General features: G+C 50.2%; 4 protein-coding genes across 4 annotated transcripts; 1 reads left to right on the plus strand and 3 right to left on the minus strand.

Annotated features, from left to right (window-relative positions):
- Nucleotides 1-379: 379 nt before the first annotated feature.
- LOC100905857 (N-acetylglucosamine-6-phosphate deacetylase) lies at nt 380-2,691 on the minus strand. Its single transcript, XM_003740736.2, has 8 exons — nt 2,419-2,691; nt 2,145-2,235; nt 1,785-1,979; nt 1,471-1,665; nt 1,262-1,368; nt 979-1,180; nt 702-865; nt 380-582 (listed from the first exon to the last, which is right to left on the minus strand). Exons 1-8 carry the CDS (start codon nt 2,521-2,523, stop codon nt 460-462), a joined length of 1,182 nt encoding a protein of 393 aa, XP_003740784.1. The 5' UTR covers nt 2,524-2,691; the 3' UTR covers nt 380-459.
- A 2,311-nt stretch (nt 2,692-5,002) lies between these two features.
- Herp (Homocysteine-induced endoplasmic reticulum protein) lies at nt 5,003-6,803 on the plus strand. The gene is made up of 5 exons (XM_003740815.1): nt 5,003-5,155; nt 5,304-5,574; nt 5,682-6,064; nt 6,176-6,455; nt 6,607-6,803. Exons 1-5 carry the CDS (start codon nt 5,003-5,005, stop codon nt 6,765-6,767), a joined length of 1,248 nt encoding a protein of 415 aa, XP_003740863.1. The 3' UTR covers nt 6,768-6,803.
- A 4,978-nt stretch (nt 6,804-11,781) lies between these two features.
- LOC100906005 (inositol oxygenase) lies at nt 11,782-13,389 on the minus strand. Its single transcript, XM_003740737.1, has 7 exons — nt 13,338-13,389; nt 13,145-13,253; nt 12,930-13,037; nt 12,676-12,847; nt 12,440-12,575; nt 12,159-12,331; nt 11,782-12,070 (listed from the first exon to the last, which is right to left on the minus strand). Exons 2-7 carry the CDS (start codon nt 13,250-13,252, stop codon nt 11,895-11,897), a joined length of 873 nt encoding a protein of 290 aa, XP_003740785.1. The 5' UTR covers nt 13,253; nt 13,338-13,389; the 3' UTR covers nt 11,782-11,894.
- A 4,083-nt stretch (nt 13,390-17,472) lies between these two features.
- On the minus strand, nt 17,473-19,390 carry LOC100906152 (inositol oxygenase). The gene is made up of 7 exons (XM_003740738.2): nt 19,316-19,390; nt 19,128-19,239; nt 18,936-19,043; nt 18,606-18,777; nt 18,371-18,506; nt 18,065-18,237; nt 17,473-17,935 (listed from the first exon to the last, which is right to left on the minus strand). Exons 2-7 carry the CDS (start codon nt 19,236-19,238, stop codon nt 17,760-17,762), a joined length of 876 nt encoding a protein of 291 aa, XP_003740786.1. The 5' UTR covers nt 19,239; nt 19,316-19,390; the 3' UTR covers nt 17,473-17,759.
- Between the last annotated feature and the right edge of the window lie 1,040 nt (nt 19,391-20,430).

Here is a 20,430-nt window from a genome sequence, read left to right on the forward strand (position 1 = left end):
TCCGAAACTTTAGAGGCTCAAGAATCCTGATAGGCGGGAACCGAAGTAAGCGAAGTTCGAAGTATGGTTCCGTCAACGAGTGCTGTTCCAAAGAACACTTCTGCGGCTTCTCTCGTTTGCTTTCGTGGATTCGCTCGTGTCTCGCTCACGACCGCCCGCGTGCGTCGGAATGATCCTGTTTGCTTCTCTCATTGTCAGATGCACCCGCGATGTGTCGCGGAGTCTTGTTGGAAATCCAGAGGCCCGACTTTCTTCGACTTCGGGGGTAAGGCAGCACCCGATCCAACATCAGATGTTCTGACGAATTCAGCGACAAAACTGCACGTTTGCCCCGCCGCCGTAGCGGTCGCTCGAAAAAATTCAGGTCGTAGCAGTATGCAGAACCTTGTCTCTTTATTCGAGAAATCGAACCACGGCACCCTCTGTCTCTGCTGCTGTATGAGACCCTTGACCTCATTCTCAGAGTGAATACACCATTTCTCCCGCGATCCAAGTAGACTGTATCTGGATGTCGTCGTTGACTATCACGAAATCCGCATCGGAACCTACATCCAGGGACCCCTTGTTTGCCAAACCCAGAGCCTGAAAATTCGGAAAGAAGCGTATCCTGAAGATTCAAGATCCGCTCTCTCGTTGGATGACCGAAGCAGGTTCTCGGACTGCTCTTCGGAATACTTTGTCTGCTTCTGCTGATAATATACCTGTGCAGGATGGAGCGACGCCGCTTCAAGAGCTTCCTCGATCGAGCAGCCACTCGCAGCGTGGAACTGCCTAACGCAGAAATCAAGGCTACTGACGCACCCGCACAATGTGCTAGTTCCGTCAATAGTCGCTCGCTTTCCCTCGATGACGACCTGCATATCGCCTGACATGGGAACGGATTAGGATTGAGATTCGCTGCTACCGAAGAATCTGATATTTTTAATCTCGTCGAGCAGCTTTCGATAATTTTCCGAGTCCTGGCGGATGAGATCCCACCTATGAAATGTTTGCCGTTTTCAAGTCCCATCGCGCTAATTGCGTCGGTCACGAGGACGAGGTTCTGTGGATTTATCCGGTGGGCGATACGTAATGTTTCAAAATGCGTGTGAACACCGTCAGCTATTATTCCGTAGAAGAGAGGCCTAGGCGAAACCTCCGATGTGAGCAGACCGACTACACCCGGGTCCCGATGATGGAACTGCAATGATTGAAAAAGCATCCTTCATCCTCTGCTCCGCTACTTTCCCTCTAATCGATGCCCGTCGTCGTTCATGCTTACGAGAGGCATCGCGTTGAACAAGTGTGTGATCAGGGACGCTCCGTTTGAAGCGCCAATCTCCGCATCTCTCAAGCTGGCCGTCGAGTGACCCAACGCCACGCGAACGCCTATAGCGAAGACAGGAAGGTACTAGCGAGGAGCAATATCGCTCCGAATATCGGAAAGATGAGCGACATATTATAAGCAATGTTCGGTGGAGGGTCATATACCTCGACTCGACAGATATTTGATCACTTCCCTACGAATATCCAACTCGGGAGCCAGGGTCACGATCGCCACCGATGACAGATCGTTACCGTAAACGTCCGTCAAGTCACAAACTCCATTTTCCAAGGTTCGGACGTATGATGGATTATGAGCGCCCCTCTTGTCCATGGCTATGAATGGTCCTTCAAGGTGCAGACCTTCGACGGCAGAGAGCGACCTTGTAAAACTCCAATGGAAGGCGATCGTTCCAGGAAGGAAGGATCCGATGAATTAGCAACTTGCGTTTACAACTGTTCTCGAAATTCGAAAAGGCAACCTAAAATAGCCGCTCCATGTTTCCCTCCGGTCTCCTTCCTGATCTTCTTCAAAACTTCGGGATAAACTGCGGGGTCGGAGGTGACCAGCGTGGGGCAAAAACCGATCACCCCAGAAGATAGAAGTCTCTGTGCAACTTCACGAACAGCCGACTCGATTTTTTCGCAGTCATGCGAGAAATCATAGCCGAAGCCTCCTGGTTAGAGAGGTAATGAGTACATGTAGCTTTTAACTTCCCTCTACACACCGCAACGCTCCGCGGCGAGAGCGGTCAGAATGATCCTGAGGTGAATTTCTGAGGCTAATCGCCTGGATCGCGAAGTTGAGATGCATCCTACGCGAGAGGATGTTCGACACATACCGTTTATTTGTAAGTCAATGAAACCAGGAGCGATTATTCTCCCTTTACAATCGAGCGCTATATCACACTTCCGTCTTTCCTCGTAGAATATCTGAAATGTTCTATGCGTGGGTATGGGTTCCGATGTCAGTGCGGCCCAGCGAGAGCGGTTCGATCAAGGCCGGCCGACGAGTGCGTATTTTGGTGCGCATTGCCTCATTCGACAGCTCCGCTCGACAGCGGGGCTCTCCAGAATTTTTAGGGGAAACAGATAAACATTTTTCCTGCGTCTTACCTGCATGTAATCGATGATTTTACCGTCCCGTACGTAAAGGTCGTCCCGGATGAGCTTACCATTCCGGAGCACTCGACAGTTGGTGAAGCGTGTTATCAAGGTCATATCAGGCAATGAGACGATCTGCGAGGAGCACTGTAGTCGCTACGAGGGAAACCGCGGACGAATCTTCGTCCCACGATGGGTAAGGTACCGCAAGCAGGACTTCGGAGCTTATCGAAGGATTGGCGACACCCAGCGTGTAAACGCTTGCATCTGTCAACTCGCAGATCGCTCCTCAGCTCGGAGAGGACCCCGTCGATGATCGCGAATCACGAGAGGAGGTCCGGCAAAAGGATTTAGTTTTTTCGAAACCTCTCAAAGAGTCTACCTCTTTTTCCATCCAGCTCGCTTGACAAAGGCAAATGGAAGCTCTCCAACTCTCCCTCGAGTGACGCACTCGACACGTTCGAGTCATTCAGGATGAGCGCGGCGAACCCATTATGAGCCCTACGTTTGACCTGATGTTATCCCGAGTTTCCGAGCGTAAGCACGTGATGATGTCTTGGGATCGATGATCCTGACGAAATTATTTCGAGCAATCAAGTTCTGAATGGAGGCCGGATTACCTCACGACTCTCCCTTCCTCTGAGAGCTACTTGAGTGTTGTTCAATGAAAAAAAGAAGCATAGGGGCTCTCTCCCTCGATTGCCTCACCCGAATCGCCGTGGGATGATAACTTTCGGGGCTCCATCCATCACTGCTGTGTTTTCTATGAATCATTCATATATGAGACGCTTTTTGCTGGATTATTCATCTTCGCCCGAGACAGAACTCGAGACATCTAGTACTATATTGTGGGATTCCTTAGGGCAAAATGGCAAGCTTAGCTACAGGAACTCCTCTGCGAATAACTGTACCGATTTCCGCTTTCCGGAGAGAAAAGCCCCTGGTCGGCAGTTCGGCGGCAATTCCGCTACGACTGCCACCAATGCCGCCGCCGAACGTTCGACAGGAACGAAGCGCTGTTTCCTCTAACTGAGAGAGGAAAGTTCTAGAGAAAGCATAACGATATAGCGATAAAGACTCGATGATCCCTTCCTGAGAGTTTCCTTGATACATTCGAGCGTAAGACGGTCATTGTCGACGTAGTCGACCGGTTGGGTAGCCGGCCGTGCGCCTGTTCCGCTGAAAGAACGGACCAATCGCCGAATGCCAACTGTGTTTACGGAGAATAGCAGACGACCACTCAGCTGCTGACTGCTGCTGCTGTTGATGCAGCATTCGTTTGTTGGTCTTGATTCCTCGATACACACGACCATTCCAACTCTAATAGCGAACAACGACCCGCAGTGGAAGTGATAAGCACAAGAGAGGAAAAGTGCCAAGAAGCTCGATATATCGAATTTCCGTAAGTTGGCAGCGAAATTATCTTATTGGAAATAGAACGGGAGTTTCGCTGCGGCGGTCCCTCCTCTTTCGTGTCTTTGTGTACCCTCTGTGGAAAACGGAGCACTAGGAAACGTCATCTCATAAGAATCACTGAGGATCGCCCATTTTGACGTCCGGGAACCACTTTTATCTCCCGATTCGACACCAACCAGAGAATCTGATATCGACACCGAAAATCATTCTTGGAAATGATAAGAAGTCCAGTCTATTACGAGCCGATGATGATCGTCTTGGGAAACGATCACACTCCCCGTCAGTGGAATGCTGCGGGGCCGTTGGTCGGATTCGCGGGGCTTCGAGCCCAATAATGGATATCGGATCCCTTGTTTTATCGGGAACCGGGAAAGTTTCCGTAGATCTCTCTGAGGTGTTTCGGAGCTCCTTCTCGAAACTCCTTTTCCTCTCGGTGCCGCCTCTGGCAGGTTCGGTGCAGCCACGAGAAGATCCCATCCTTTGTGCCTGCTGATTGTATGCTTGGCCGGACCGTCCAGAGTTGCCGCGAGCGACGTCCCTCTTTTGATTCTGTAAAGATGACGTATTACACATGCTTTTCTACCTTGACAACAGCTACTCACCCGGATGGTTTTAATGTCATTCCGAATCCATTAACGGTGGGGCGGAGCAGCTTTGCTCCGTCGGAAACGGCTTTGAGGGTCTCAAAATCTGAAATTCGCGATGTCCCAAAGACATGTCGCAAAGAATCACATAATATCTTCTCCTTCGCTCGTCTCGATATTATCGTGTCTGCCGGTGACTTGAGTCGACCCGATTCCTTTCTGGACTGCGATCCGCACACTCGGTCTCTCCGGAAATGAAAAACGTTCAGACTCGAATAAACATATCAGATCTCCAAACATGGCACCGTATATCTGTGACTGTGACCTCTCGGGAGTCGGGAGCGTTCTAACGCGCGCATTCTGATTGACTTCGTCACCGGATCAAGTTGGAAATCTGGCGCGATCGACTCAATCTCATGCTTGCTCCCCGATACGTTCATGCTCGCTTCGAGCCAGCTCCCCGTTTCTTGGTTTATACATTGCTTTGAAAAGCTCCCGTGAGCTGATGTCGCCCGAAACAAAATTCTTTTCTTTAAGATAACGTTGTTCAAAATCTACGCTCGTTACAGAATTTATCGAACTCCACCAGTATCAGAATGGCTGAGGCAGCCCCACCTGCGGACGGCAATTTGGTAGTGGTGGTTCGAGCTCCAAATCAGGAAACACAAGATTTCGAAGTCACGTGTCCAGAGACGTGGAACGTCCTAAGACTCAAGGAACATCTCCAAGAAAAATACCAAGGCAACCCGGTGAGATCCCTGGCTACCGATCAAATCCGATTCCGCATGAGAATCCCATCATGACCCTCATGAAGGGAGCTAGAGATGCGCGAAAGCCACGAATCGACTTCGGATTTTCTCATGGGAACGATTTATCTGATTCGTCCCTCGTCCGCAGGCTCCTGCTGATCAGAAACTAATCTACTCCGGCCAGCTCCTCGAGGATGAAGCTGTATTGCGGGAGGTACTCCGGCACGAGGGTGTTTCACCTTCGAGGCACACTGTCCACTTGGTGTGTCGATCTCCGAAAAACGCACCGGAGACCAGACGAGCTCCAAACGTCGGGGCATCGCCCAACGGTAATCGCAGCTCGCCTCAAACAAATCAAAATGAAACATTCTCCACCGAGTTCTCAAGCTACCAATCGACGTCGGTTGAGCAGCCAAACGGTAGGTTCATTCTCAGACGTTCGAGGACGTAATTATCCCTGCGATGATCTCCATTGGACGACTGATTGAGTCGGGATTGATTCGTTTTATCTCTCCGGAATCTCCAGGGATTCGCTACCGGTTTCCTCGGATCCAGTGTGACTTCGTCTCAAATTCGGTGTCTTACTCCGCGCACATCCTCGCGATGCAGCATATGTACGCGCAGTACTATCAGCACCTCCTTCTTCATCATCAAGCGGCTCTGAGTGGGAGAAGCACGCCGTCCGCGGCGAGCTATGTGTTCAATCCTCGTCGATTCACCACAGCGGCGATGGGACCCGAGCAGCTGCAATACTGGCAAAACGCCTACATTCCTCTCCTGAATCAACAAAATTTCACTCTGCCCGAAGCAAACAATGACAACAACAACAATAACCACAATTTCAACGCCAACAACAACCTCAACAACAACAATAACGCTAACAACAATAACAACAATAATATGGACGAGGTGAGCGTTTTTTCCGGGAGTTTCCTCTACCGATTCTCTTACTCCGGCAATATGTTCACTTTCGCCTCAATCGTACGGATCAATGGATACTGAAGGTGAAGGAGCTTCCAGGACGAAAACATCCGCGAATGGGACGATTACATCTACTTGGCGGCACGAATCATTTTTTTGGGGATGCTGGTATACTTCTACTCCTCGGTGGAGAAGCTCATCCTGGTATCAGGTCTCGGACTGCTCTTCTTCTTCTACCAGCAAATCCGAGCAGGATTGCAGGACCAAGCGAACGCCGTGGCGGCCAACGCCGGCAATGCGGCTGCGGCAGCGGCAAACAACCCTCCGATGGGAGGTGATCCTGCGGTGAACCAACCAGCCGCCGCACGGGATCGAGAAGGTTCGTGAAGTCATGAGTAGAGAAAGATTTGGGAAATTATGGAATGGTTCCTCACTCATGGTTTTTCCATCTCTCATGAATGAACTCCGTATTTCAATTTCGGTCTGGCCGCTCATAGTTTTGATCTTGACTCGACAATTTTTTCCCACAGATATCGATAGACTCCAAGCAGCGATGGACGGAGAAAACGCCCCACCGCCAGCGGCTGGTGCAACGACCGGGGCCACAGGCGCAGTCGCTGTTGCACAACAAAGTCCGGTTGCCGCTGCCGCGAACTTACTCAGAGCCTTCTTTGTTAGTTTGATCCCTTGAGAGAGAGGATTGAGTTGCGAGCTCGGGGCCGAGATTCATTCAGAGGACGAGCGTCGTTGGAGTGATTCAGACATGGAGCTCCCGTCGAGAGTCTCCAGGTATCGACAGCAGGTCGGACGGATCGGATTCAAGAGATCCTGCGGGCTGGCAACCGATGTGCTGTTTGAGCTTTCCGAGTACGGGAATGAGCGAGGGTGTCCCCTCCGATCGTCATCGACGAGCTCACCGATGGAAATCTAACCACGAGAGTCAGGATCTGTCAAAACATATGTAATAGGTTGATGATAACTTAAGATTCGCTGTATATCTAGTCCTCTCGAGCGACGAGAGATACCGACTTGTGATACTGTCGCTAGGTAGCTGAATAATCGTGCTGGGAGCGAACTGCAACTCGGAAAATAATACAAGCATAATTTTATATACGTATCTCATTCGACATCGCGCTGAGCTTCCCGAGATTTGCCGTCGTTTGTACATCAACCATGGGCTGGAGGAGAACAACAAATAATGTCTACGCTAAGAACCCTGCATTCTGAAAGCGTTCTCTGCTGTCACTTACAAGACGAAGAAATGTGCCGTGTTATCGCTCCACATGTCCATTTCTCTCTATCGCTTTCACGGAACTTTCGAACCCCTCGCTCGGGGATCTGTTCCCCTGGAACCGAGGCAGGCTCCAGCAGGAAGAGCCTTAACTCTAAGCGGAGGGCTGGGACGAGGAGCGAGGGGAGAGGGAGCTCGTCGCGGAAACCATTTGGAGTCTAGACGTCTAGACACAAACCCCCAAATGAAACAAATTAACATTATTGTACAAAGTCTCGCATGCACGGTCGAGAAGTTCCTGAAAACGACTGAGGTGATCGCTGTCCCAATAGAAACTCGCTTCTTGATCCAGACTCGTGTGTTTGTTGCGTAGTGTTGGTGATTGAGGATGATAACAGAAACTACAATGAGAAGAATAAATTATGCCGCACAGTTACGGAGAACGAGACATCTTCCATGAAAATAGTTTGAGCCCGAACCGGTCCGGCCAGCTCAATCCCCATCGAGCGCAATGGAAAATAATCGCGCGAGGCAGAACCTTTAACCCGAAAATTAGGGGACGAAGATTTGTCCGGTCGACCGGAGTCGTGTTCCGGAAGTCATGCTCTGAGCACGCCTCGAAGGCTGTCAGTCCTTCTCTGATTCGATCTCGGTGATGAATCGGGAAGCTTTCCATAGCTTACAACTACTTCGACTTGTATGCTTTTGAGTCCAACTGATTGTGAGAGTCGAGAGATCTCTCTTTTGTTGTGAGGGATCCCTCAAACACGAGCATGGGCAATTTCCGATGCTTTCCCTCGGCATGGCGCGGCGCCGCTCGAGCCTTCGAGGAAGATATCGTGGCCGTCATGAGGAGATCTCTCCAATCATTTTGATTCTCATGCGTAAGTCCTGTGGGAAGTATGCCTCTCATCTGCGGTATGATGTCAACCTAGACGATATCCACGGTGCATTCGATCTCCGATCTCTATCTTTGTGGAAATTTCCCACCACCTCTCGTGGAACCCTCTGTTCCGGATGAGAGATAGGAGAGATCCTTGCCTACGGCGGACTAGCGGGGCGATAGCGGCCGAGCAGCTCGGCTCTTCTCGAAGTCCTGGATATTCCTCCGCGTGGGTCTAGAATGATTGTTTCATCCTGAAACTGGTCTCCGATCGGCTTTCCTGTTCATAGAAATCAAGCCGCCCGATCGTGGTCATTTTCCCCGTCTCACGTCCCGGGGGTTCCAATACACCGGTGATCCCGGAAGCTTTCTCCCCAGACCCATTGTTTCCCTGAAGAAATGCCCCCGTGCCCTATCGAAAAGCTGAATTTCTAGCGAGCCTTGATCAGCCTTGTAAATCCGATTGAAACACGATCAAGACAGGCTTCCCCCGAGAATATTCTAACTATACAACTTTCGTTCGCCATTGGAGCGCCAAACTTCTTGCACACGCAACCAGTGACAGACACGAGCGGAATAAGAGTCATAATTTTTCCGAACAGAGACCAGGGCTCAGTGGACCGCTTTTTCTTGCTTCGTGGTATTCAGTCGGCCCTCCTGACAGTCAATGAATGTGCCCATGTTACTGCAGCCTCCCTTCACCAGATACGTACTGAATGAACTGGAGGAGCACTCGAAGCATATCCCTACCCCATCACGCCGTCCGCCCGAAATTATCTGTATCTGTCGTCTCGCCCGCTCTGTTTCGGAATTCTACGGATGGTATCACAGCATTCTCACTTCTCGTTCTACTAGACTGAAATTCTGCGATGTCGTCGTGGCTCTCCGAAAGCTCGGGGAGGACTCGGGTCGAAGAAAAAGGGAAGGAATGACTTAATTTCGAGCGACGGAATTACTTTATGTGACCGAGAGAGCTCCTCGGCTGTAGCTTCATAATCAAGGAATCGCCCGCGACTCACTCACCAGGGAACCTGGGGGGTACAGGAATCTGGGGTCTCTCAGAGGAGGTTTACAGATTCTGCAGTTACAATCAAACTAGAAACCTATCAAACTAGAAATCAAAACCAGCCAAGGCGGTAGAAGTTTGACGGTGGAACGATGTCCGGAGGGCTGAGACCCCGATCATGATCGCGGTGAATCGGTAGGGTCTGGAGCAACAGCGGAAAAGGAATGTGGTTTCTCGCAAGGAGAGCTGGGACTCGCTGGTAATCGATTGAGCTTGCGGCGTTTGGTACAACTGGTTTAGGAAGATTCGTTTCCTCGATTTTCCTGTCCACTGAAGCGACTGAAACGTGCTCGTGAGTCTGAGTCAGAGCAGGATAAATCAAGGTCTGAGGAAGCGGCACGTGCTCGTGAGCCCCGGAATGAGAGTTTGCGGTGAATCTCCTAGGGTTAGGGAGGACTATTGGAATTTCACGAGCTAGGGTGAGCTTGTAGACATGAGGAGTCACTGAGTACTCCCGTACAGGGGCGGAGGAGACGAAGTACACCCGAGGACTTGAGGTTCTTGAGGGGCCCAGCTGCGTTGTGATGAGCTCGTTGAAAGAGGACGAGATCGTGGGGGGAGATGCCAGGACCCCATATTTCGGACCCTCCGCGAGCGGCTGCGGAACGGGAACTTCGAGGAATGATCCGGATGATTTATACCCGTCTTTGGGAGGAGATCCGAGGGTCTTTATGATGATCCGTCCTCCTTGATCAATCGTGCGGACTTTGTGTATCGTTTGCACTAGCTGAGTCGGCCCACTGACTGTCAAAGAGGAGCCTGCTTTCACCACAGGCACCCGGGTGATGATCCGGAGTTCTTTCCTATTCGGAGTTCGGTTCTGAGGGCTCACGACGACAGGAGGGAGGGCTGAGGCTTCCACTGGCCACTTACTGAGCAAGCCGGGTGATTCCAAAATGCCCGCCCGAACGTGAGCGAGGATCCCGGCTAGGAGAACCTAAGCGAAATGAACAAATCGTTATTCAACGTTCACTCCTCGACACAGAGACCGTTTTTCAGAAGCTCGACCACCTCGTCGGACGCTTTCGAAGACTTACGGAGGTCCGCATGCTGCTGGAGAGAAAAATGTGAGCTGATGGGCTTACGATCGGGAGTCACACCTTTTATTCAGCTGCCCGTCTTTCCGAATTATTCGACGATTGGTTCTTACCTCAATAGAATAATGTATACCTCAAGGATCACAATTGATCGGAAGGCATTTAATGAAGCAAAATTCGCAATTCCGAATCGATAGCTGATCAAGAGACCCTTCTTCTTGCATCCGAGCTGATGATCGACTCAGTCAACACAGCGTTCGTGGTCGGTGCGAGCCAGCTATCCTGAAGTTTGTCCCTCCGAGAGCTATCGCGTCAATCGAAGATTGGATTCATGAGCTCAAGCTTGGCAGGGAAGATGAGAGCCGTTCGCTATTCTATCTGACCCACCGAGTTCAAGAGACGGTGACGTTCCACAAGCTCCTTCGATGGCACCTCCTGGTCTCGACGATGCTAGCGCATTGGATCGTGACTGTGGTGATACGAGTACAAGTGAAGAGTGCAAGAGCGATAGGTCTGCGGAGACGAGCGTGTATGGAAGACACAAGGTTACCCTACGCAATCGCAAGACTCGGGAGACTCATGTTGGGTAGGCTCAAAATCGCAACGGAAAAACCTGGGAATGATTGAAGCTCTCCGATTCTGAGAACTTTTGCTACTGGCGGGGATGTCGTTCCGAACCAATTTTTCCCCATTCAAAAATGCGTGGAGCGATAAAGCCTGTCCCTGGGTGAACTAATGACCCGACTTAGTCAGCTCTTAATATTCGCAACGGGTTCACTTGACATAAAGGGAAATTTTGGAAAGCTCGTGGCCGGAGCTCCTTCGAGCGATCCGTGGAACCGCAGAGTCTTCTGTTGAGCTATAAGGCGGACTGGTGTGAGCTTTGGGGCCGCTCAATCGGAGTAGGATTCGTTGTCTCAAATCTCAATGTCCGTCATCGTGCACCGACCTTCATGCAAGATTTTCGGTAGCGGAGCCTGACGAAATAATGGGAGGAAACGTCGAGGCCGTAATCTCCAGAATGGTCATTTCAGAGGTGATATAGATCGACACAGAGGATACGATAGAGAGACATAGAAAATGTGAATGAGAGCTCCGATTACTGTCGAAAGCTGACATTTCGCGCACTCTGCTGCGAAATGGGAGGAGTCAGACTAGTGAGACTATCCTAATAAGTACGTTCGGAGCTTGAGCCTCTTCCGTTCGAAGTCGCGATCCTGTACCGATAGCGCTCAGCTTTACCGAGCTAATTGTCACGCTGATTGGCTCGACGCAGACGAAAATATTCCGATGAGACGCACATTCATTTGTTGCGCTTGCGAAACTTCCGCTGTAATGATGCTCGGACCACGACTCTCATTGGCATCGCGATTCACTTGGATCCTTGGACGAGAGAGAGAGAGAGAGAGAGCCATTCCCCGACAAAGATGCGAGAGCCACTCGGTGCGACCCTCTGATACATATTTTCCGAGGAAGAGAACGGGAGTGTTTTCCGAGGTATATTGTATTTAATAAAAAAAACTCTCATTCAATGATTGGGTACAATGATTGGTTGCCTACTTGTGCCGTACGATCATACCTATCAGTTTGAAATAGAGCATCTAGAACGAAACATCTCCGGGTAGGTATTTGTCGATGAGGCCTTGGTAGTAGGGAACAAGCTTCTCGATGTCAGGAACGGTCTCTGATTTAGTGTACAAGTCGAACTTATTGAATTCTTGAACCCATTTGAGCATCTCGCGATCTTTGCTGTTGCATAAGTGATCGTAGTCACCACCTGAGGAAATTCGCAACAGTCAGACATGTTGGTGCTCGTTTGAGGACCATTTGGCGTATGACGAAGTCGAATGAATGAAGGTACCCACCGGTGTGCCATGGGTAGAATGAGTGGAATCTGATAACATAAAACGCCTCCTCAGGCAAAGTGCATCCAGGGTGATTTTTCAGGACCATATGCAAGTACTCGTCATGGCCCCAGGACATCAGCACGTTCTCGAGTCCGCAATGACGTTCATACATGCCGGTAGGTGTCGAGTACCTGCAAGGATCGATCATTATTCGTTGATATTCCAGGGAAGCTTGCGGTCTCTAATCGCCCGATTTCGTGACTTCACGGTCAAGTCCAGCCATCTTTGCGAACGCTTACTCCTCTTTCTCGTTGTCTGGGTTCAGAACGAACGTGAAGTCACGGTACACGATCGATTTCGCGAATTGACACCCCACCGGGAATGTGTCGCCGACTACGGCCCATTGCGGCTCGTTGAAGAAAGCCATCACTTTTCCTGTGGGGAAACATTGGATGAGAACTGTCACTAGCGCTTGGCAACCAGCGAATCGATCTTTCCATCGAGTCACGCGGGCTGATTGGGAGCGAAGACTCACCTAGATCGTGTATGAGACCTGTCAGATGGAACCAGTCCTGGTCAGGGTGTTTCGCACGGATTTCTTCAGCAGTTTGGAAAGCGTGGACAATGTTTGGCATGTCGACGTCAGGATCCGATTCATCGATGAGGTCGTTGAGCTTCTCGAGGGCTGCCATGATAGGCATTCGGATCTGTCAACCGACCCCAGGCGTTAGTCAAGGGCTATCTCCTCGCGAAAAGAGCGTGATATCGGAGATATCTACAGAGACTCACTTTGTCGAACGCTCCGTATTGTTTGCGCTTCCCTTGCACGAAGTCCACTGTTTGGTAGGTATGCATCTTCAGATAGGTCTCGAAAACTCTCCTCTGAATGGGATCGTCCTGAAACCGGAAACAATGACTTCCATAATCGATGGAACTCTCCTGGCTCCGCGGAAGTTCCACGAATGCGTCGAAATACCTCGGGGAATTTAAGGAGCGAGGCTTACAGGGTTGATGGTGTAGTTACGGAACTTCTGAGAAGCATCTTCGGGCCGGTATTCCAAGGAGGGGTCGATGTGGTAGATCACTTGCCGGTCGAGCTCTGTTGCCGACATCCTGAAGTTCCGAAATTCAAAACCAGGTCAGCTGAGCCCAAAGAGTTTCGAGTCTCCCGTCTGAGCCGTGAACGACCTCACTCACCTGCGAAGGCGTGGAGATGATTGGGTCGATCAGTGGGGAACACGGAAAGTTTGACAGGAGCGACTCGCTTCGGGCTTTTTAAGAACACGCGCTCTCATTAGAGGAGGCAAGGGCGTTTGGAGAGGATTTCGAGAAGGCCGTCCATTTCTGCGTGCATTAAGCCATGTTTTCGATCGCGCCGAACACAATCAGATGAATAATCTGATACAATCTGCCAGAGATAAGCGCTTGATGACGTATCGTTGGCGCCTAGCTGGGGAAGACCACTGCAGGCGTGCAAGGTCTTGGCGCCGAAGTACGGCACTGGTTAAGATATCTCTCCAAGGCGCGTATGAAGAGATCTCTTATGGAGGCGATCATCAGTCCAAAACGGCCGGTAGATGCCGAACAGGCTTCGGCCGAGATGATGGAACGAACTGATCGCAGTCAGCCAAGAGATCTCTCGAAGCTGAAGAGATCTCTTCACCAATCTCCGACTCCGATTCCAATGTCCAGTGGGAGGAAACGGATCCTCACCGAGAGAGCCATCTCTTGAGCGAATCGCAGTCGCGTCGGCAAGCAATCATCCGAGAGGGAGAAGCTATCATCTGAACTATACGCGGAAGAAACCTGAGAACATGAGCGGAACCACGGCGCTGATAGCTCCACAATGTTCCGTTGTTACAGTTTTTCGAATTCGGGACGCTGATATTCGGGGGTCTTCACGCCCGAGAGTCGACAGCTGAATCGAAATCGGGACTCATCACACGATACTCTCCGCTCGGGCGGTACGATCCCGACTCTCTCGTTTTCCCAGATGGTCACCCGCAGGTTTGATGGCCCGCGGAGTTTAGCAGCATCAGACTTCGCGAATACTTGTTTAATTCTGCACGCTATTTTAGAAAACTCGTCAGGAGCAGGTGATTCGTGCTGCGGGGGCCTCGAGATCCCGAGCCTGAAACGTCTTATCAGTCTGCGCAGACATTCACGTGAAAACCGGAGACTCTTTAGTGAAGAACATATCGTGGTTCGCGCATGCTCGGAATTTCTCAAAAGATCCATAACAGAGTCTCCTCGGAGCTTGTTGTCAAGTGACCTCGTTGTTCAGGTTCCAATTCTTTGGCTGGATTCTCTCGGTTCGAAGTTCTACGTTATCTAGAATCGCAATATTTTTCAAACCCGCAAGTCTTGTCCTGTACCCTGAAGTTCTGTGTATAACGATCCTCATGTATAAGGAACCTACCGTATAACGACCCCGCGTATGAGGAACCTTCCGTATAGAGAACCTCGCTTATAGTGAACGATCGTCGATTTCCAGCCTTTGCAATCTAGAAACCGAAGACTTAGAGGTCGCTTTATCGAGCACAGTCGAGGATAAATCCGCCAAGGTGCTCATATAGTTGAGGTTCACCGCTTTCACACATTCTATACGTTATAAGAAAGGTTCGTTATACGGGAGGTTCGTTAAACGGAAAGTTCTTTGTACGGGAGGTTCGTTACACGCGGGGTTCGCCACACGGGAGGTTCGTTATACGCGGAACTTTTCTCCGCAATCAAGGCTTCGTTATACGCGGAACTTTTCTCCGCGATCAAGGCTTCGTTACACGCGGAACTCTACGGTACTTGATAGGTTTTCCGTATGGATTCACGATCGAGGTGGCGGATCCTGGACGAATTGGTGGGGCGGGGGGGGGGGCACACATTCGCCCCTCCTTTATTTGAAGAGACTAGGCGTCTGTGAGTCAAATCATTCGAGAGGTCAAGGCTGGAGAAGGCACAACTCCTGAACGCGACGAGCCATTTGTTCCCCCCGGGTAATTTTCCGTATCTCCGATATAGGGGAATCTTAGCGGATATTCTTGCATCAGTGTCTTCTTCCCTTCAGCGACATACTGTGATGCAGATATCGGAAATCGACTGACGTCTGGCTCAAAAGTATACAAAATTTGAACAAGTCGACCGGCTCGGAAGCCGTGGAGCAGAAATAAGGCGCGCAGTTCCGCGCCGCGGACTGTCAACAATGTATCTCTGTTGTCTTTCCACTGGCCGATGCATCCGAATAGGATTCCAAAAATCTTTCAATACAGATTTGGAGACCTCGGGACGCCGCATTACTTGGCGAGAATCGCATATAAACCGATATGCTCGTGGAAATTGTGCGCATGTAGTTTTCCAAGTGCGTGCATCGAGTTATCGATGGTGACATTGCCGAAGGCAGGAAAAGATGAGATCTGATAGCGTTACACTACGATAGAATCGGGCCCCGAATCAAGATAAGGATAGCCGTGAAAGACGAACTTAGAGAATACGCATGTTGATTGGTGGAAGAGAAGGGCTGTCCCCGATGCTGACTCCACGAAACGTACCCGTGCATCGAAGTGAAACACTCCGAGACGATTGATGAAATAATGGAACCTCCGATGCCGCCCATATCACCCAGATTTGACCCACGAAAGCATGAATTCCCCTGACTCCCTGTGCTCGAAATCCTCAGGATGGGAGCGGGGATGAGCTCCGAAATCAGAGCTGAACTCCGGGGTTCTGAACGCGGCGGTGAGCGATCCATCATCCTAGATCCGGCGATCCCCGGCGTGTGCATCCGTCATTCGGGGGCTGAATGTGCGAATTGTGGTGTCCATGGGTCCTTCCGTATGGGGACGATTCCACTAAACGAGCTTCTGACGTCCAGATGACGACTCGAGAATTTGTGCGTAGTCTGTTTCCACCTATCAGACTCGTAGGGTGGAGAAATAATTCCCGCTTCGTGCGAAGGTTCGGCGCGACCAAATGCAACCATTGTGGAGTCGCAAATCAGAAGAAAAGGAAGATTTCACCAGGGATATTGATTACGATCTGAAGATGAATCGAACTGACAGCAGAGGCTCGAATTCTGGGGATGAGAAAGAGCTGCCGATGAGTTTCTTGGAAGGAAGGCTTTATAATTGAGCTCCGTTGCCCGATATCGCGGAGGATGGTCATGGCGCATCTACTCTGGTGATCTTGAACGAGTTGCGTGGCTGATACGAGAACAGCTCAAGTTTCGAGGACCTTGTCTCTACGAAGCTTTGCTCACCGAATTTGCAAACTGGGTCTGTATAGCTCATTCGTTGGTAGATAACGGGTACAATGTTCAAAGATGCGGAGAAGTTAAGAGCGGGATCAGAAACTCTAGGATGAGACACAGATCCTAAAATGTAGCCGCCTTCTACAACGACTCCTCTATACCTCTTCCCATCGCCGACTTCTTATCTTTTCAAAGAGACCCAGCACAAACCGCAGCTCGATGAGGCCCATATTCATTGATTGATCAGTAATCAGTAATTTAATATGTTGATGACATTGATGATTAGGTATAACCGTATAACCATATGACTTGGTCGAAATCAAAACGTCGATCACATGCAGATTTACAAGGAGCCCCCTGAGCTGGCTAGGATGATTTCGAGTCTATCGGAGAGCCTTGAGAATTGCCTCATTCAGCTTCGCTGAGCTAACGAGAGCCGTGAAGCGATGTTTTCGTATCGCGGCAAGAGAAATCGCGGGATGGAGCCGATGAATGGTGATTGGGGTCTCGATTCCTCTTCAATCGGGTCGATCCTACCTGTTTTAAGTCGATGTCCGTGGTCAACGACACTGAGGGATCTTCTCAATATGTACTCCGTGCAGGTTCTGGAGAACAGATGGCTCACGTCGAGCGTGGATTGGTATTTTAGAGCTTTGATTGTACTGGCGCGATTTCCTCCGGGCAACTTGAGCTTCACACGTCTCGCTGAGTTTCTGCTCAGCACGACGAGTTAATAGATAGGTTGGTACCCCGTGAACCGGATGCCACGGAGGCCGATTGTGTTCTCGACGCATAATCGGACTGCCTGGATCATCGGACCGATTTTCAAGGCACCGCGCGTTGTCGGATTGGATAGCTTCCAGTGAACATCATGAACCACGAGTGACATCCTGCGACTGTGGAGACGAGAACGATTCTATCCATCAGACAACGAGAGACACCACGCAGATTAGTTGATTGTGTTGTCGGCTATAGAGGGGATGGATATCGATAAACCTATTTTGAAAGGAGCGCTGGGAATCACCCATCTCCTCATGCCGACGAGAAGACTCATCATCCTGCCCTCAGCTGTCTGTATATTCATCCGATCAATTTTTTTCTTGCAGCGAGAGGCCTTAAATATTATTTTATTAATCGGATTCGAAAACGGCCTGATTCCGAAAGCCCGGGCGCGCAGTGACCATATCGCCGTTATATGCTTTGATTCTACGTAAATTTTTCTCATATGTACAAAGGAGAACTATTATTAGCCTCGACCCTCAAGGGCACAGCTCTTGACACTCCGCTCGATCGCCTCGATATCGACGCTCTCCGGTGACGAAGTGCTACACATGTATGACCTGACGCGTTCCGAGACAGAAAACTGGAGAGACTATAATCTAGAAGGCGACGTCGCCGGGTACGTATTTGTCAATGAGCTTCTGATAATAGGGCATCAACTCATCGATGTCTGGAACGTTCTCCGATTTCGTGTACAGATCGAACTTGTTAAACTCCTGTACCCATTTCATCATCTTTCGATCTTTGTCGTTGCATAGATAATCGTAGTCCCCAGCTGGAAATAAAATAACAATGAGAACCATGAATAACACGAAAACCATGACTCGATCTATCGCTTATTGGAGTCCACGGCAGCTCCCTGTGCAGCATCCGGGAATCCTCCCTCAATTGATCTTGGACTCACCAGTGTGCCACGGGTAGAATGAGTGGAACCTGATGACGTAGAAAGCTTCTTCTGGCAACGTGCACCCAGGATGGTTCTTGAGCACCATGTGCATATATTCGTCATGACCCCACGACATGAGCACATTCTCCAAACCACAGTGTCTGTAGTACATGCCCAATGGTGTGGATAACCTGCAATCGGGGAGAAAAATCTCTTACAGTAGGAAACTTGGAGCTCCCCCTGGCATTAGATGAGCGAACCTCAAATCAGATACATACAGGGAAGGTCGCTCATTCATGAGGGTTTCTTCCGTCTGTAACTTACTTTTCATTCTCACAGTCTGGGTTCAGAATGAAGGTGAAGTCCCGGTAAACGATAGATTTGGCGAATCGACAACCTACTGGGAATGTGTCGCCTACGACAGCCCATTGTGGCTCATTGAAGAAAGCCATAACTTTTCCTGGAATCGGATGGGAGTTTTTGGAGAATCTTCCTTTAGAAACCTAGAAGACCCTCTACGGGAAACATTCTTGCGCTCGAAGGGCGAACGTCTGCTCACCTAAATCATGGATGAGACCAGTTAGATGGAACCAGTCTTGGTCGGGATGCTTCGCGCGGATTTCCTCTGCCGTTTGGAAAGCATGGACTATGTTCGGCATGTCGACGTCCGGATCGGACTCGTCAATAAGATCGTTTAGTTTCTCTAAGGCCGCCATGATGGGCATTCGGATCTGTGATCGGAAAAACGAGCGTTTGGAATCTATAGCTCGGATGGAGATACGACGCGAAAGCGCTCGAACATGGGAATTGCTCTGGGATCGGAAGAGTCCTGAAACATTCACGATGCACGATATCACATTCATGAGGTACACAGGAACGGAAAGATCACCTTGTTGAAAGAACCGTATTGCTGGCGTTTCTTCTGCACGAAGTCGACGGTTTGATAAGTGTGCATCTTTAGATATGTTTCAAAGACCCTCTTCTGGATCGGATCTTCCTGGAAAAGAGGCCATTCGGATCTGCCTTCGCTCCCATCGAATATCGGATAGTCAGATTCGAACTCTATGTGCCGAATACTCACAGCGTCGATGGTGTATTTGCGATATGCTGTCGGATTGAGATCGGGTCTGTACTGGAGCGATGGGTCGATATGGTAGAGCAGTTGCTGCTCCATCTCTTTGGGGATCGTCATCCTAGGAACGGATTAAACTTTATGGACACCCAGACACGAAGAAATAGGATGCTTACGAGCAGTAGACATTTCATTACCTTAGTGTTGATGGATCGGTAGAGCTACCAGAGGAATCGAGGTTGCCGTCGGTTCCCCGAGTTGGTCCTCTCAGCACCGGTGGAATCAAAGCCTGAATAATGCTTTTATTGGTCCTGTAGAGGAGGAGGAGGCCGGGAAAGGATTGAAGCGAGCGAAACTCTAGAGAAAGATCATTGTCTCCAAACTGAATGAGATTCGAAAGTGGCCGAGAGAGACGTCACGCGAAAATGCCATCACGGGGAATCTCTTTCTCAAAGACACGTGAAGAGAACCTGATGCCGGTGATACTCCAACAGCGTTCTTCTCCGAGCCGACTGTCCCGCTGGCCGAGGGAGCGTCTGAGGGAGCCCTCATGGCTGATATTCCCGCAAATCGACTGGGTCTTTACTCGATAATCCTTTTATTCGTAAACTCAACGCTTGACACGACGGTTTCGAGCGATAATTGAATATTCCCGTGGTTCAGAGCTTTTCTAGCTTGATAGAAGCCCAGTCGTCCCATATCGTTTCCGAGCTGCCCGCCCTTCTGATACAATCGAAATTATCGAAGTTCAAATGCAGGAAAGGGTTCATGGAAATTCAAGCCACGGTTGGAGTCATTCCTCGTATTCAGCCCTACACGTGAACGCAGTGTCCAACATGGGCCCGTGACTGACAGATTGACGTCCGTGAAGGCGCTCGGGGTGCGGAGCATCAAACATTGGATCGCATCTTTCAACGTTTTGAAGCAAAACTTTATGCTTGAAGAGCGTATCGAGTAGGGGCTTCTGTGGGACAGCGCAAGCTTTTGTTCAAAGTGCAACGTCGCGCTTTCAAGCTTTTCCGATCCGACTACCGTCACCTCCGACACTGCTCTACAATCGATCCCCATAGAGCCGGGAATCTGGGAGCTCAGGGAGCATCTGGGAGCGGTCTTCCTCTTGGTTATCACCACTCTATTAGACTTCGAAGGATCGGCTCATCTTCTGATCCCGCGAAGCGTACGGCTACCCAAATGGCACGAGGATTCGACGGACGGAACGAGAAGGCTCCCACGTCCCGACTCTACTCATCATCACCTTGGAAATACCAGTATGCCAAGAAATCGAAAGAAAAGGGGGCGTCGCGTTCTTACG

Source organism: Galendromus occidentalis, unplaced genomic scaffold, assembly GCF_000255335.2.
Source record: "Galendromus occidentalis unplaced genomic scaffold, Mocc_1.1 scf7180000077086, whole genome shotgun sequence".
NCBI classification, from domain to species: Eukaryota; Metazoa; Arthropoda; class Arachnida; order Mesostigmata; family Phytoseiidae; genus Galendromus; species Galendromus occidentalis.

Bases quoted from the DNA above. Each gene is read 5' to 3' on its own strand.
- Herp (XM_003740815.1), top strand. From the start codon at position 5,003: ATGGCTGAGGCAGCCCCACCTGCGGACGGCAATTTGGTAGTGGTGGTT. The intron at 5,156-5,303 runs GTGAGATCCCTG...CCTCGTCCGCAG, and splicing joins AAAAATACCAAGGCAACCCG to GCTCCTGCTGATCAGAAACT. The intron at 6,456-6,606 runs GTTCGTGAAGTC...TTTTTCCCACAG, and splicing joins CGCCGCACGGGATCGAGAAG to ATATCGATAGACTCCAAGCA.
- LOC100906152 (XM_003740738.2), bottom strand. From the start codon at position 19,238: ATGACGATCCCCAAAGAGATGGAGCAGCAACTGCTCTACCATATCGAC. The intron at 19,044-19,127 runs GTGAGTATTCGG...CCTCTTTTCCAG, and splicing joins GCAAATACACCATCGACGCT to GAAGATCCGATCCAGAAGAG. The intron at 17,936-18,064 runs GTGAGTCCAAGA...TTTTATTTCCAG, and splicing joins ATTCTACCCGTGGCACACTG to CTGGGGACTACGATTATCTA.
- LOC100905857 (XM_003740736.2), bottom strand. From the start codon at position 2,523: ATGACCTTGATAACACGCTTCACCAACTGTCGAGTGCTCCGGAATGGT. The intron at 2,236-2,418 runs GTAAGACGCAGG...AGAACATTTCAG, and splicing joins AAATCATCGATTACATGCAG to ATATTCTACGAGGAAAGACG. The intron at 583-701 runs GTATATTATCAG...CCGAATTTTCAG, and splicing joins CGTCGCTCCATCCTGCACAG to GCTCTGGGTTTGGCAAACAA.
- LOC100906005 (XM_003740737.1), bottom strand. From the start codon at position 13,252: ATGTCGGCAACAGAGCTCGACCGGCAAGTGATCTACCACATCGACCCC. The intron at 12,576-12,675 runs GTGAGTCTTCGC...GTTTCCCCACAG, and splicing joins AGGTCTCATACACGATCTAG to GAAAAGTGATGGCTTTCTTC. The intron at 12,332-12,439 runs GTAAGCGTTCGC...CGATCCTTGCAG, and splicing joins CCAGACAACGAGAAAGAGGA to GTACTCGACACCTACCGGCA.